Source organism: Cyrtonyx montezumae, unplaced genomic scaffold (genome assembly GCF_038088225.1).
Source record: "Cyrtonyx montezumae isolate F1298 unplaced genomic scaffold, pur_monq_1.0 scaffold_23, whole genome shotgun sequence".
In the NCBI taxonomy this organism is placed as follows: domain Eukaryota; kingdom Metazoa; phylum Chordata; class Aves; order Galliformes; family Odontophoridae; genus Cyrtonyx; species Cyrtonyx montezumae.
The window spans coordinates 10,912,522-10,928,781 of NW_027071970.1; the positions used below are offsets into that span (position 1 = coordinate 10,912,522).

At 39.0% G+C, this 16,260-nt stretch overlaps 1 protein-coding gene across 4 annotated transcripts in view; it reads right to left on the reverse strand.

The window, feature by feature from the left end:
• CLIP1 (CAP-Gly domain containing linker protein 1) overlaps positions 1-16,260 on the reverse strand; it is a 51,216-nt gene that overhangs the window by 13,300 nt on the left and 21,656 nt on the right. For 2 of the 4 annotated variants that reach the window (XM_065739214.1, XM_065739213.1), the window contains 10 exons: positions 14,125-14,229; positions 10,026-10,970; positions 8,585-8,701; positions 7,594-7,651; positions 7,280-7,363; positions 6,110-6,266; positions 5,298-5,463; positions 4,986-5,201; positions 1,726-1,863; positions 317-423 (listed from right to left, as the gene is read on the reverse strand). In XM_065739214.1, the coding sequence (XP_065595286.1) occupies positions 317-423; positions 1,726-1,863; positions 4,986-5,201; positions 5,298-5,463; positions 6,110-6,266; positions 7,280-7,363; positions 7,594-7,651; positions 8,585-8,701; positions 10,026-10,970; positions 14,125-14,229 (2,093 nt within the window). The remainder of the gene's footprint in view (positions 1-316; positions 424-1,725; positions 1,864-4,985; positions 5,202-5,297; positions 5,464-6,109; positions 6,267-7,279; positions 7,364-7,593; positions 7,652-8,584; positions 8,702-10,025; positions 10,971-14,124; positions 14,230-16,260) is intronic. The other 2 variants (XM_065739216.1, XM_065739215.1) reach the window with 1 other exon arrangement.

The following is a 16,260-nucleotide window of genomic DNA, read 5'->3' on the forward strand; positions in this document are numbered from 1 at the left end:
AGGTACTGTTTGGACTTGATTACAATAAAGCTTTCAAAAATTATTTAGTGCCCTCAGGTGGCAGAATGAGATACTTCTTCCAACAATCAAATTATTTCACAGCTCGAATGAAGGATTTCTTCAGTAACGTTTAGAATTCAGGAGCAACACTCCAATTTCAAGCTACACACATGTCAAACCAGTATCTAATTTTGATTAAATATCTGCTTTATAAATAAGGATACCAGAGAAGTACTGAATTACTTTTTTCTTTTTTTAAGAAAGGTAAATGTAACCACAGAGTAAAGGTTCAACAAATGTACACTGAAATACTTACAATTCTTTTCTAAGTTCTTCCACTTTCTTGTTCTCTAGGTTCAGAAGCTCCTTTGATTTAGTGAGTTCCTCTTCATTTTTCAAGTTGTTTTGTTTAAGCATGTCCAACTTCAAGAGGAAAAAATACTAGTTACACAAATGAACTCTGCTGTCCTCAGGTGTATCACTCGAAAAAGTATTTGGGAAGATAGAGGCCTGAGCTGAGCTGTTCCTTTTTGTCATTCTTATTCATTAAATTAATCCAGACCATTTGTACTGAGAAGCATTTGTCCAACAGAACAGGTTGAGCTTTTCTGAATTCAAGTCCAGAGCACAAAGAATTCAATCTCCTCTCCAGAGCAGCTGACAGCAATCTGATGTATAGACCCTGGTATAAAAGGTAAAGCTCCAAAGCACCTCTGTTTTAAATGCTATGCAACTCAAAGCATTTTCTTTTTTTAATAACTCAATACTTCCTGTGGAAATTAGCTCTCCCCTCTGATATTTATTCCTCTAAAGTAACTGACGACATGTTCTCCTTTACCATACCTTAATTTCTGAGAAATAGAAGGCTGAAAGTTGTGCCTGCAACCATAAGAAATCGATTCCTTCTGGAGATCTTGTTGCACAGGTCAGACCGCTGCTTATCTATTTACTGAGCTTGCATCTACCACTGAAATCCCACAGGCTTTATTTGTTGGTATTCACCGACACATTATATTACATAACAGATAATCTTCAGCCACTCTCATGGCATTACAGGAACCCTGTGCTTGATTTTCCTCTTTTTTTTTTTAATCCCAAAAGGAACTCCTGCCATGATTAACGTCATTGCTTTTAATTCTCAAGCCATCGGATCTCCTTGGAAAACATTACTGTTTCTGAACATGCTGTGGCACTTACGTTAGCCCAGCTGTCCACTACCCATTACTAGGAGAGCTGCACAAGATGAAACTGTGATCAGAAAAGGGCCACGGAGTGCTCCACATCTGCAGGAAAGCTGCCAGTTGGATGTTAGATGAAGATATTCTGGGGCCAAAGAGTGCAGAGGGGATTAGTGAATACATTCTCCCTGCCTTCAAACCCTGATGGATGACAGAGTGGGAGGGCACAGACTGAACAATAGGTGCTTAGAGGAAAGCAGCACTTGTTGGACTGTAAGTTCTTTGGGACAGCTGTGCTCCTGCTTCTGTGCAGCACACACATCAGTGGAATCTGAACCTCTTCAGACCTTGCAGCACTTCACTGCAGTGTGAGGCTGCACCCTGCACAACCTCAGGGAACCAAAGCATCAGTTTGAGTTGTGTTTCATACAAGAAAATGAACAAAGCCTAGAACACATTTCACATACTACACAGACTCTGAAAGAAAGACCACATCACTTACAAGCTAGGCAATAGTTCTCATATAAGAGTATTTAAATAGGATTACTTCATTTTGCAGCTTCTCGTTTGTCTGTCTGGAGTTCTCCAGAGACGCCAAAGTTTCAATCTTCTCTTGGTGAATGGCATCCTTCTCTTTGGTCACCTTCTCCACGGTCTGTAACACTTCTTCTGCCCTTTTGTCAGCCTAGGTATAAAGAGGGGATGGAAGGGAAGAAAGTATTACCAGTGAGACATCTGAAAGCAAAAGAGGAACCACAATACTTTCTGCACAGCTCCACTGTTTGCCCGCTGCTTTCCAATTAAACAAGGACTTCAATGGGAATTTACTTGCACTCTGAAGCTGCACAAAGTATGAAAGTAAGTGGACATGAGTAGATTCACCTCCATGCAGAAATCAATTGGAATCTCACACTTGTGTCACCACAGAGGAAGCACATTTCTTCTTTTTAATTACCTGGATTTCTCTTTACCACCACTGAGATTGCTCTCAGATTTCTGAACACTTTAGAGAGTGGTAGCTCAGCAGATATTCACTTCCAACAGACTGCTCTATTTTTAGAAAGTGGGAAATTAGAAAAAATCCTACAAATGTGAGAATAAGTTAAAAATTAACTAACAAATAAAGCCAATGAACACATGGTTTCAGTGTTGTTCATTATGAGCTCATAAAATGAAATAATTCAGAACTGTTTTAATACCTAGGCAGGCATCATGCATTCCTGTAGGATATCATGATGCCATTTCCCATTACAAATGATTTTAAGGGCTTCAAGCCAAATTAAAATTCAAAATACTATTCAGAATTTGTTGGCAGTGAATACAAAACACTCCTTCGAATAAGAAGAACAGAGTGGATGCCAATATCTGGAATTTAAATGGTTCTCCTGCACTGTTTTTTAATGTGATGACATTTATGGGAGCAGTATTGTTTTATACTTTTGGAGTAACTCAGATTTGTAGTTTGTTGCCACTCCTGTAGCTCTTAAGCTGCAAAGTACTTCAACAGAGGAACTACCCAGACTTCCTACTAGATTCAGAAAACAAAACTTCCTTTTATTCACAGTTCATGCTGTTTTTTTGCAACGTTCAGCAACAACATAGGCTCCTAGATTTAGAAATTATTTTAAAATAACTGTTATAAATGAAATTCTCCTTATCTCTTCCTCGAGGGCTTCAATGGAATCTTTGAGTGTGCTATTCTCTTGGACCAGAACTCTGTTGGCTGAAAAGTCCAGCTCCTGTTCTCTCTTCATATCAGAAATAGTGTTTTCAAAAGTCTTCTTCTCATCAAGAAGCTCAGAGTATTGTCTCTCCAACTCATCCTTCTCTTGCAGAAGAGCTTCACTGTGCTTTTCCAATTGCAGTGACTTAGAAAGAACAGATTCCTTTTCCAAGTTCAATGCATTTATTTTCTCAGTAAAGGCTCTCTCAGCAAGCACAGCATCTGCTGTGGCCTCAGTGAGCTTTTCAATAATTACCTTATTTTCATTTAGTAGTTCCTCCCTTTCAGCCAAAAGCCTTTGTTCCAATGCAAAAACAGCCTCTTTCTCTTGAAGCAAATGAACACATTCAGAGTTAGATGCCTCTCTTGAGGATTTCATTTCCTCAAGAAGATTAGAGAGACCAGAAAGGGAAGCCTTCAACCCCCTGTTGTCTTTTGTCATCTTTTCAAGTTCCTCATGTTCAGTCTCTAGTTCCGTTTGCATCTCCTCTCTTCTCACTTTTAATGCCTGGTTTTCATTAACTAGCTCACATACAGCTCTTCTTTGCTTTTAAGGAGCATCTCCTTCTCAGCCCTGATTTGTCTGCAACAGACAGTTTATTTCATTTTTTAAAGCTATTTGTGTACTTTTAAGATCCAAGTGTTTTTCTTGATCTGAATCTCTCTCTGCAGTCAGAGTTGACACTTCTTGTAGTAGCTCTCTTTGATTTATAGCCAGGTCATTGTAAGAACTTTGCAGCTTCTGAATGACATCTTTGTCTTTAATGACTTGTCATTCTCTTACAAAAGCTTCTTCTGATAATGCTCCAGTTCTTGTTCCTTGATATGTTTCTGATGTGCCACATCCATAGCATCTTTGCTGGCCTGAAGCTCTTTCAACTGTTGCAGCAAGGTTGACTCTGAAGATCGGAGAGTATCATTCTCTTGAATTACCTTCAGAAGACCTGCCTGTGCTGTCTTTACTTCGGAGAGCAATTTGCTTTTCTCAGAAATCAGCGCTACGTTTTCTGTGCTTTCCTGATGACTTTTAGCCTCAGCTTCTTCTTTCTGCTTTAGAATTTTTTTATTTTCTGAATTAAGTTCTTCATTTATTGCCCAAAGCTCTTCTCGGTCTTGCTGAACTAACAGTATCTTGGACTCCATCTCTAGCAGCTGTGATTACAATGACTCTAAAATTAGAGTATTTCCCTCCTGTGCCAGAGTCTCCTTTTCTGATATTAAATCCCTCATCTTGTCTGACATTAGTTCAATCTCTTCTCTAGCTGATGCTAACACAGAGCTTAAGGACTAAAGAAATAAAGTCAGGGAGAAGGGAAAACAAAAATGAAGTCAAAGCAGACAAATGAGAAATGTGGATTAAGAGCAAACAGTGCTACTGTAATTTCAGTATTAAAAAGAATGTGTACACACTGCCACAGAGCCCCTCTGCAAACTGAACTGTGACAAGACAACAATATTTCACTACAAAACATCCACAGGAAAATATTTTGGTGGTTACATTAAAAATAAAATGGTTTGAAGGCTCCTCCACATGAAACCTTATTGTGTTTTTTAAACTGCTCTCAGTGAATTTTCTGAATGAAAACTGCTCAGAAAGAAGAGCTACAAAACTGTTTAATCAGCATCTAAGTTAAAATACACATTAGATACTGCCTCCAATTCCCAAAGAAACCTTCTATAACTAATTCTCCCCAAGATTCTGCCCAAGAAATATTGCCATAACTTTTTTAATTCAAAACCCCACATCAGTGATGTACCTAAAAGTTGACTTATCCACCAATTAATGCACTGAATTTTGCTGGAGCATAAAACAGATTACAGCCACTAACTAATCTGGGATGAAAGCAAGCAGCAATGTCAAGGAATACTTCATGGATTCTTTCACAATCTAGAGACAGTAACCAGATGGTTGGGTGTGCTTCATTTCCCTAATCAACATGAACCTAACGTGGCAAAATTCATAACAAACACTGCAAATAAACTTCCATAACGTGGCAAAGCCAGGAAAAAACATAAATCAATGAGTCACTGAAATACAAAGATTTGAACTTGAAATTACTTGCGAAGTAACAAAGTATACATACTTTAGCCTGTTCTGCTTGCTTTTTCAGCTCCTCAGCCTGTGTTTCCAGCTCATCATTTTTCTTTTGTGCACTTTTTAGTGCCTCCTCAGCATCCAACAAACTCTGCTTAAACCCTTTGATATCTGCATCATGTTTGGTGATCATCTCAGAAGTCTCTTTCTCATACTTTGCCTGAAGATCCTTATACTGATTTTGACTGGTCTCCATTTGCTTTTTCTAACAGAAAACAGAACATTTGGAACACAGTTAAAGATGAAGTGCTACATCATAGTAACTGTTCCCCACACAGTCAGTTCTTTTTAAACTTCTTACCATGTCCATTAGTTGCTCCTGCATTTTTTTCAGCTCTTCTTGATGAGTCTTGAGAGTTTCCTGCTGACTCTGCTCAGCTTTCTGTGCCGTCTGCTCCACATTTTTCTGAAGCTGAACTGTCTTTTCATTTGCTTTTGTAAGCTTGAGTTGTATTTGCTCCAACTGCCTAAAAAGACCAAATAAAAGAACATTACTTTCTGCTGACAGCATGACAAACTCTGAGGTAAAAGCCTCTAAATTATGTTGAAGTCCTAGATTCTGTCCAAATGCTTAAGAAGAGATTTAATTATTAAACATAAACGGAACGTTCTGCTAAATTATACGAACACAAGTGGGAGTGAGCACTTGTTTGTGCACAGAGAAACACTGCTGCCACTTGAGCCCAGGTTCTGTAAAAGTCAATTGTGCATAGAATAGTTTTTATTTGAAAGAAAATTACATTTCCTCTTGTTGGTCAAAAAAGAGATCCAAGAGTCTCTTCCTTATTCAAATCAATTAACTTTCTGGTGTATCCAAATAATTACAAAGCACAGTCATGAAACAGTATATCCTTACAATGGTTATTTATTCTGGACAGTGAAAAGTGTCTGTCACACAGAACTGCAGAAACTTAAAAAAAAATGAAAACAAGACTCTTCAAATCACTGTGAGGAGACTATTGTGATGAATTAAGTCTGATAGACTAAATCCACTAAGTCATATCAATGTGACAGCCAGGACTACCCTGCCCAGCTATTTGCAAAGAGAAAACGAGAAGCAGGGAATGCAGGAGCAAAGAATTAACGTGAAAATGTTCTGAAATGATGGAATACCTTTCTTTCAATCGTAGCTCATCATTCATTTTCATAAGCTGGGCAGAGCTGTCTCCTGATGACTTCATGATCTCTGCAATATCATTTTCTAGTTTGGCTTTAGCTTCAGTTAGTTGCTGTTCTCTCTCTTCTCTCTCCTTCAGTTTATTCTCCACCACTGAGCAAGACAAAGGTTAGTAGTCCAGTATGCTTAAGAGAAAGGGGATGCACAGATGAGCTAGAAGACCATAAAGAACTATAAACAAAATTATATTGGTACTACAGACCATCTGAATTATCCTTCTGAAATGAAAAATTATAATTGGTTTAAACTGTGCAACGTGAGCTGTAGCAGGTTAAGAACACTTCAGAAAACAGCAGTCAAGCAACTAGCTAAGAGATCTTTGCTTCTGCAGTGATTCACTTAGTTTCAGGGCACGAGAAGTGGTGCTACATATCTCAGACAGAAATGAAGCAGTATAATAGGAGAGACATGCACACCTAACCAACAGCACAGCAGGAAGAAACAACGTAAGCACCACGGCATCACAGTAAAAAGTCACAAAATCACAGAATGGTTTGGGTTGGAAGGGACCTTAAAGACCATCTAGGTTCCAACCCACTTCCATGGGCAGGACTGCCAACCACCAGATCAGGTTGCCCACAGCCCCATACAACCTGGCCTTGAGGACCTCCAGGAGTGGGGGCACCCACAGCTTCTCTGGACAACCTTTGTAAATCAGTTTTAAACTGAAATATACAACTAGAAGGATAAAGCAAACCTCCCACCTGTGAGAGATGGGAAATAGTAGACAGTAAGACTAACAAGCAGTCTTAATGCTGTCCTTAAAAAGGATAATACTAATTATGCTTCTCTCTGGTCACTAGGTCTTTGTCCAGTACCTGATCATTATCACAGCATGATTTTGTTGCAATATTAAAGCAGGAATTTAACTACTGATTTGGAATACACTCAGCTGGGAAATCTTTTGCCTTACTGCACTATTTCCTTAATGCAGTGGTCACCTTGCTGTGTCTCTATATGCAGTGCCACAGAAGGCTTTCTTCTGATGACAAATGCTTTTGTGAAAGCATTGCATACTATGTAAGATATAGGAAGCTGAGCAGGAGGCATAAGAAAGCACAAAGCTGATGCATATTTCAAAGCATTACATTTCATTTCTTCCTTACCAGTCAAATTAGACTTCAGTTGTTCCAGTTCTGAAGACATGAGTGCAAACTGTTCTTCTTTTTGGTTTAGTTTTTTTATTGTTTCTAAGCAAGTAAAATTTTAAAGACAAAAGTTAGTAACTACTCAGATGCAAACAATTCCCCCTACTTGCAAGGTACACTGCTCTCAAGAAGGACTGCAAGCAACCCTGTCTTTTCCCTTGCTGCTGAAACTGCTGTGTTGTCAAGTTTAAATCTGAAAGAACACAAAAACTTTATTCTGCAGAACAGTTTTCCACAGCTTTCTGTTTCCATTTATTTAGCAGCAGACATACCTTGCACAGTGTGTTGAGCATTTTCTGCTCCATCCACTGCACTGGTAAACTTTTCTTTCTGAAAAATGGACAAAAACCTAAGGTAAGATTTGATGTTAATAGTACAGTTCAGCCACTGAATTTATATTAGGTACTCTACGTGTAGAAAATAAACCATATCTATTTATGATAGGAGTGAAAACCCATGTTTTTGAACTACAGCTTAGTGCTAAGATTGCCCCCTTGCCTCGGTTACAAGCAAGTCCTTAAGCTTTCAAGATAAGCTCTCCATCAGCTTACATAGCAACAGAACTGCAGACACAGAGCAGTGTAAGAGACATCGTTTCTGGGCTTCTCAATGTAAGAAGTTATCCACATTATTCAACAGCTACACAGTGGACATCTGCAATCCTGACAACAATCCCACGCCAGTGTTTTACAGCTCTGCCAGCAGGAAGAGATGCTCGACAGTGGAAAACAAGGGAAGATACTGGAGAAAGTAGTCAGTGAGACTCTGACATCAACTTCAAATACTAAGAAAGATCCTACGACAGGGGCAGTAAAACTAAAGGAGTGTATCTTTTGTTGTTAACTGTGCTGTAACTTTTCAGGAGAACTGCACCCCTCCACAGAATACTTACGAATGAAATTGGGTGAAAATGTCTTCAAAAAATATTTGCATGATGTTCCTATAGCTAGTATTAATTTATATAACAATTATAGTGCTAACAGGTCACACGCTCCTTAATTAATAGTCCAAACTTAAGCCAGATCGAAAGGGACATGCAGCTTAATATTTTACCTGAGATTTGTTAACAGGTAATTTCTATTTAGACAGAAGAGTTGATAAACACAAATCAAGGGAGGTCTTTTCATTTTGAGATGGGTCCTACTGTGAATCAGTGCCTTCTTTTTGTAAGTAAAATAGCTTGGGAACACTTTCCTTGCATTACGTTCTCACCCAACAACCAAAATCCGAAGGAAAAAGCCCAGACTTCTGAGTGTTACTCACCAAAAGTTGAAGTTCCTTTTCCAAAGAATCCTTAACTTGATTTACTGCACTCAAGTTTTTCTCAAGGTCAAGAAGCTTTTGCTCTTTGCCCTGCAGTTCTTTGGCCAGATTACTAGCCTAACAAAGATGGTTAAATGGAGTAAAATAAAATTACAAACATGAATGATAAAAATAGGAAAATCAAAAGTTGAATTTGAAGGAAATAACTGTAATATTAAAATCATTGTAAGATGAACAAAATGAAAATTAAAAAAAAAAAAGAAGAAAAAATGTGATGTGTTAACTGAGTGAAGCTGATTTCCACTGATGACTGCATCACAGCACTAATTGGATCTTGGATCACGTTTGAAATAATTGAAATGTAGTTTTCTTAGAATTAAAACAATAGATGGTAGACATTCTGGAGCACACTGAAACATTTCCCAACAGTTACAGCACCAATTAAATTGGCAGTTTTGGTTCTTTACTGTTTTAATTTTTTAACAATAAATTTAGCACTGTATGTTTCAGCTGGCTATTCACACCAATGCACATAGGGATGCCTTTTTCCAAAAGGCTCTGTACCTCCCCCAGGGTAGTGCAGAAATTTGGTGTGAGCTAAAAATATGGTGCCAATAGTCCACAAAAATCAAGTATCTTGGAACCATCTGTGAAGGGTTTAGGAGAGCTACTTCCAGCTGCCTTCCCACTGCTCTCATAATTGGATCTCTTGCTTGTCAGGTTATGCATCGATAGCCAAAGAATGAAATTAAATCTTAGCACTTTTATTTCTAGCTGCAGGGGCAGAACAGCTTTCTAGTACTGAACAGCACCCCAGCAGCCTCGGAGAGACATTTTATCCAGAACAACAACAAAAACTCATGGTAAGATATATCAAGCTGCAGGTTGTGCTTCAAAACTACTGTGAAAAGATCCCTGACAAGACTGCTGCATACCTTTATCTTACAGAAAAGTTCCTCCAGGATCTTTGTTTTGGTTTTATTAGCACTCTGTTCCCCCTTCCATCATCAACTTTGATGAGAAAAAAGGTAGTGAGGGTACTGCCAGCACAAACTGAGAACACAGAATCTCTCTACAACTCAGTGTAATCACGAGAGGAAAAAAATCCCCACTGAGCTGCTCGTCACTATGTGAACAGTTTAGCACCAAAGATTAACGACTTGTGTATTAAGATGTGGGGATCCTCTATGAAATAAGCCAGAAAACCAAGCTTCCATGACACAAAGCCTTCCAGGGAGGAATGCTTTCCTTTTGCTGTGTGGTGCAGAGCAAAGCACTAGTACCCCCCTCCTCTAAACCTCCTCAGATGGTACAAGGATACACGGTTAATAAAAAGTGGTTTGGTTTTGTTTCTGTGATGAGTTTGCTACAGCAGGTTAGAGCAGTACAAATGTAAAAATAAAAGCAAAGTAAAAATAAAAGGATGGATGTCAATACAAACCTTGCTACTTCCATCAACCTTTTCAGTCTCTAAATTCTGTATCTGTTTCTCAGCTGCCTCGAGCTGCTCGCTAAGTTTCTGGATTTCCAATTTACCTTCAGAATTGGCTTTCTGAAGTGCAGCAAGGTCCAAAAGCTTTTCTTCAGAAGCTTTGATCTGTTCTGTAAGACTACCAATAAGTTTGGTTTGTTCATTGCACTTGGCTTGCAGTGCATCTAGCTCCTTTACCTTTATTTCAGCTTCCTGTAATTTGTTTAAAGTGTCTTCCATTTCTACTAGATGCTGATCTTCCACACTTTCCAGCTTGGACTTCAGGTTTTCCAAGGTTTGCTCTTTCTCCTCTGTGACCGCCAGCAGTTTTGCCTTCAGTGCTTCAATCTCCTTTAAATGATGAGATTTTTCATTTTCCTGCTTCACTTTTAGATTCGACATTTCGTTTTCATAGTCTAATTTAACCTTCTCCATCTGAGTTTTTAACTCTGCAAATTCTGCTGTCTGAGCCCCTACACCTTTGCTGAAGGAAACCTTTAGTTCCTCCATTGCTTGCTGGTGGGAGGCAATCGCAGATTCCAGCTTCGATTTCCACAGCTCTATTACATCTGAATTCTCTTTGTTGGCATGATCAAGCTTAGTTTTCAGGGATTCATTTTCTTTTCCCATTCTCTCATTTGAGGCTGACAGCGATCTGATCTCTTTCCGCAGTGCCTCTTCACTGCTCTCAAACTTCTCCTTCAGAGAGCTCATCTCCCGCTGATGCTCCTTGCCAGCTGCTGCCATTTTTTCTTGCAAAGAACTTATTTCTTGTAACAATAAAAGAGAAGTATCCACATCATCAATGTGTTTACTAGACTCTAATCTCCCTCGAAGCTCAGCTACTTCCTTCACCCGCAATGCTAGATCTCTTTCTAGTTCCATGATGCGAGATTTTTCTGACACTGTGGCCACCTATGGTTAACAGCATTTTAAGAAAAGAAGAAAGAATTATAAAAGTCATAAGTTTACTACGCAGAGACACTCAAACCACAGTGAAAAGAAATCACCTAGTGTTGCAAATCAACTGCATCAGCATCCTCTTATGAGTGCTATGGATTATAACACCTCTGAGCTTCACTGCTAACTCTACTGCTACGAAAACACTAAGGAAGCCTCAGGAAAATACTGCTTTTGTATGGAAGGCTGTGAAACAAGACTAACCATTAATTCATTTATGTATCAATTATAAATTAAAGAAAAAGGACACATGCCCGTATCTTTGCATTACATGTACATCGTGTTCTCCCTAAAGGTGGAGCTGATTTAAACTCATTTTTCTGAAGCTATGTGCAAATAACAACTTGCTGAAGAGCAGCTCGCAAAGTTGCTTACATACATTATCAACATTTAACAAAATGTTTCTCAGAACCATTTTAAAGCAGCTCCTCTATCTGCTGTAATAATTGCTTCCAAATTCATCCTCAGTCAACTATGAGACTGTCAGAAAAAAATACAACTGCCATTTTAGTACACGGATCCTTTGAAACTCCTTCCATATTCACACTGTTGTTCTCTTGAAAGAGCTTCCTCACTTTGGGCTTTTCAACAAATGTGGAAGTGATCTTTGGTACGAAAATCATGCAAAACCAGAACGATGGTTTCTAATTAGGAAATCAATGCTTCAACCTTATTATCCCAACATCCTGAAAAAGACACTACTGTCTGCAACTGCTCCTGAAAAGGATTTATTATAAATGATGTTCTTGGGCATTTGTGTGCATGAATATATATATGCTTTCAAGAAGGCAATCAGTTATACCTATTATGACACATACTAACTTTCTATCCCTATCTATCCAGTTAGTACTCTTCATCTCCCTGATTAAATAAAGTGGTTGGAATGGATGAAGAAGCACTGGAAGTACTATCTGAAGTTAGCAGTGGATAAACCACTGTAAAAAGCAATGAGATTGTGATAAATGTGCAGATACTCATGATACAAGAACCAGCAAATGTTCAGCAGCCTATTCTGCTGTGTGCAGAACACGAGAAAAATATATATGACTTTTTCATACTCTCTATATTCTTGTAGAAAAAAAATGATTCACAGTAGAGAACTGTAGCATTTCTTTCCAGCTGACACTGTGCTTTCTAAGTTTTAAATACTTGTGATGAATTCTTGTTTTCTTTCAGAGAAAGATAACAATATTTGCAGTTTTACTTCAAACACAAAGAAAAAATGTATTAACTAGAGGAAGTTCACACCTCATCCTGCAGAAAACGCATCAGTCCAAAAAAAAGGCAGAATTAAATTCATTGCTTCATTACATCAAGTGACTGTGAAAGATTTACACTGTGAGATATAAAAGAACTGGTTCTTGAGGTTTATTTCCACTGCACTGCTCTACACTGAAATCTGTCTCCTCCGCTGTAGCAGGACATTAACAGGTTTTCTGTAAGCAGACACCTAATAACAGAGGCCCAGTGGCGCCCTGTTAGGCACCTGTTACATCATCTATTACTCTTCACAAAGAGGTCCACAGAATGACCCACATTCAAATGTGGCCAAAATTTGCTCACACAGAACAGTTGTTATTTGCATGGTAAAGCAGCCACGCTCCTCTCAACCCCAGGGATTCCATACCAGCATCAGCACTCCTCAAACTCACTCCTTGCTGATGTGCTGCCAGATTTATCTGTTCTTACAGCACATTTCAACACTGTATTTCAAATCTAACAGCAATAATTAACTCCTTCTGTCTCAAGTTGAACTTATACATGTCCATTAAAAAAACCCAACACAATAACCACAAAACAGACTTCACACAATTCAAGTTTTAACCACAATATCCAGCACTGATAAACAAAACCTGTATTTGATAGGATATGGATTTAAAAAAAGAGTAATTAAATGATAGGTCCTTTTTCTATAAACTGGTCTCTATGTATGCTGTTCTCACACACAGTCCCTTAAGCTGCTGTCCCTGCTACTATTTTGTGCACCATTTCTTTTTTAATTAGATTCAGGGCTTTTTGGTGTGAAAATTTAGCTTTGCAGTCTTAGAAGGAAAAGCCTAACTGCATGTTCTGACAGCATGCTTGTTAGAGGAGAGAATATCACTGACCTGGCACTCAATAATCCAAGAACTGCACTATTCACCATTACTGAGTTGATTCTGATCAAGTATTAGCTGCAATCATGGTCATTTCAGACTTCCTGGATTTGAGATTTCATGGATAATTCATCAAATATTAAATTGAAAAAGGAAAAAAAAAAAAGGAAGAAAGAAATTCACCAAAACCTGTCCTGTCTTTACAGGTGCAAGGACACCCAGACACAAATCTATGCAGCACAGCTTTTCATTCTTCTTGGATCTTCACTTTTAAATAAGCACAGATACGCAATGAAATGTTACAGCACAACAGACCTTGCCAACAGACACATGTTGAACTGCTGAAGTCAACTACATCAGTCCTGTGAGCCTTGCTCCAAATACAGCTGAACACAGTTAGCACCTTTCCAGTGAGAAAGACCTCTGCTCTCTCAGGAAGACACTGAAAATCCCAGGAGTGAACATCTGCTGCACATCTGTCCTGGGACCAATGCTGAGTAATGTTGTGACAGCACCATTGTTACTAATGCTGAGACACCCAGGAAAATAAGTATGTCACTGGTGGAAAAAAAAGAATTAAGAAGTCACTGCACACCTTGATGTAGCAAAGCCAGGAGTACAACCATCTGTGCCTGTGTTAAAAGCATTGGCAAAGTGGAATTTATTTCTCTTGGATATAATGAACTTTGCTACTTGTAAAAATGAAGCACTGAACACTCCTTTACGTCCATTCACAGTCCCACCTGCCATTTTTGACATGGATTCAAGTATTAATTTTGCGCTTTGATGCCATCTTACCTGAGTTCTGAAGAAAGGAGCACACACACACAGCTATACACACACACAGCACCGACACTCACAAGCAATGCTCATTTTTAGAAGTGTTCCAGCTACGTGAGCTTCGTGGCAGGAGCAAGATCTCTTTCAGCGTGTGTTACACCCAGCACACTGTGTCACCAGAAATCTTCCACAACACAAATCAGTCTTGTTATTTAAATAGTGAAAACCATTACCCTAGTGTCTTCTAACTCCCTCTGGAGTTTGTCAGCTTTGGTCTTTTCAAAGAGCAGGCTCTGTTCAAGCTCCTTAATGCGGGCATGCTCCAGTTTGGTCTGCGTCTGTTAGTAAAAAGGGAAAGGAAGAGAACACAACGGTGCCACCATCACATGCCAGCACACAAAGAGGGAGCCACATGCAGGCCGTGCTGCCAGAATCTTCTATCAGTGATGAGCAGAGAAGATGCAGTGGATAAAATGGACAGGGAAATACTGCAGATGAGAAGGATGAACTGAAAGTGTAAATGGACTGATGTATAAAAAAATGAAAATAAAAAATATCACGAAGAAATACGAACGAAAGTTTCATGCAGCCAAGTAGAAGTTATTTATCAGTACATGAAGTTTTCAGCACAAATTAGAATAGTTATGAGAAAGTACATAACATATAAATATATACCTATACCTGTTCTAAGAAGATGCTATGTCCTTTTCCTTGTCATTTCACTAACTTTTTTCTTTAATGCAATGGTTGTATTTTTCACATGATGTATTATGAACCAGGGGATGAAAATTCACCATTAAAGCTCAAGTGGCAAATGGCAAATCAAACCTTTATTTTTATTTTTATTTTTTTGGGGGGGGTTGTTTTTGGTTTGGTTTGGTTTTTTGTTTGTTTGTTTAGTAATTACCTGTATTTACCTGCATCTCAAGCCTCAGTCACAAAAATGGTTTTGTTCAAGATCTGGGAATATTAAGGTTCATTTGTCACTACATTACGAATTATTTGAACAGAAAGAACATGGCTGTCTGAATGGTAACTGAAGAACCCCCCTAATTTATCCCTCTCCTCCTCCAGGAAGGAAGTAAGATTCCTCAAAATCAGGGGACAAAGGGAAATAGTCTGGTTGGTCTATAATTGTTGAAGACTGCATAAATGGAACAAGATGTGGAACTGGTAAGACTGAAAAAAACCACCCAACAAAACAACAGAAAAATCCAATTTTGTAATTCTTTGAAATTCAGGAAGCTGGAAGTACATGAAACTAACTGAGCTGACACCTCCTGCCTTTTGTTTACAAAGGGGTAGAATTTTTTCTGGCAAGAACACAGAAAACTCAATACTTGGGCTCCAAGAAACTCCAAGGAGTCTTCATGAGAACCTGCATTCTGAGGGATGCAGCGAAGTCCAGCAGTCAGTTTAAGCGGTCAGACCTGCCTTACTGATGTGATGAAAGGAAAAAAAAGTAATACAGAGCTAAGAGCCCAGAGCAGTGCTGTGCCTCTTCTGAAATGTTGAGAGCTGATTTGCTTACAAGTGTGAAACCATCCAAGTTTAAAGGACTACGAAAGTGCACTGTTTCAAAAAACAAAAAAGAGTTTCTCAGAGCTCGCCCACATCAAGAGAAGAGCAAGGTGGATCTCCAGAGAGACGGAATGAAATTCTGTCTGGGTATGCTCTGATGTGTTCTGCAGCCCAAGAAATTGCATCCATCAGCCTTGATGAAAGTTCTCCAGCACAGTTCAGCTGCAGCAATGACTTTACTACAGAACAAAATCAGACGGTGCCCCCCATGCCTGATGAACTGCTATTAAGAGAGGAGAGGTCCTGCAGCCTGGTGAGAAAACAGGACACTGGACTGAAAGAAACTAAAAGGAACAGCATGCATAACTCCAAAGCCACACTGCTGCCAAACCCACAGCGGTGTGCACACAGCTGGCAGGACACTGCTGCTCCTCTCATCTTCCTAACACGACACTTCAAAACCCCTAGAGAACTGTGATATTTACAGGGGGACAAGCTGATCAGCACTGCCTCCAAACCAGCCACAGCACTTACAGATTCTGTGTGGTCTCTGCAGAGAAATTGAGATGGGGATGACACTTGTTTTGCTTCAGGCCTGTTCTCTTTCAATCACAGTATTCCTTCAGACAGCATCAATTTATTATCTTCTTTTCCCAAAGCATGCTGACATCTGGTGGTTTCAAATGCCTTTTTAAACATTTTTCCAGCTGAATGGAGTTGGCTGGTTTACTGTGAAGGTGGTTAGAAGGTCTAAAATCCACAAATACTTAACTTACTTCCTAGATCTGTTCTGTTTGATAATCCATAGCAGATTCATTTCTCTTTCAGTGGAAGATATTCAGTGAAAG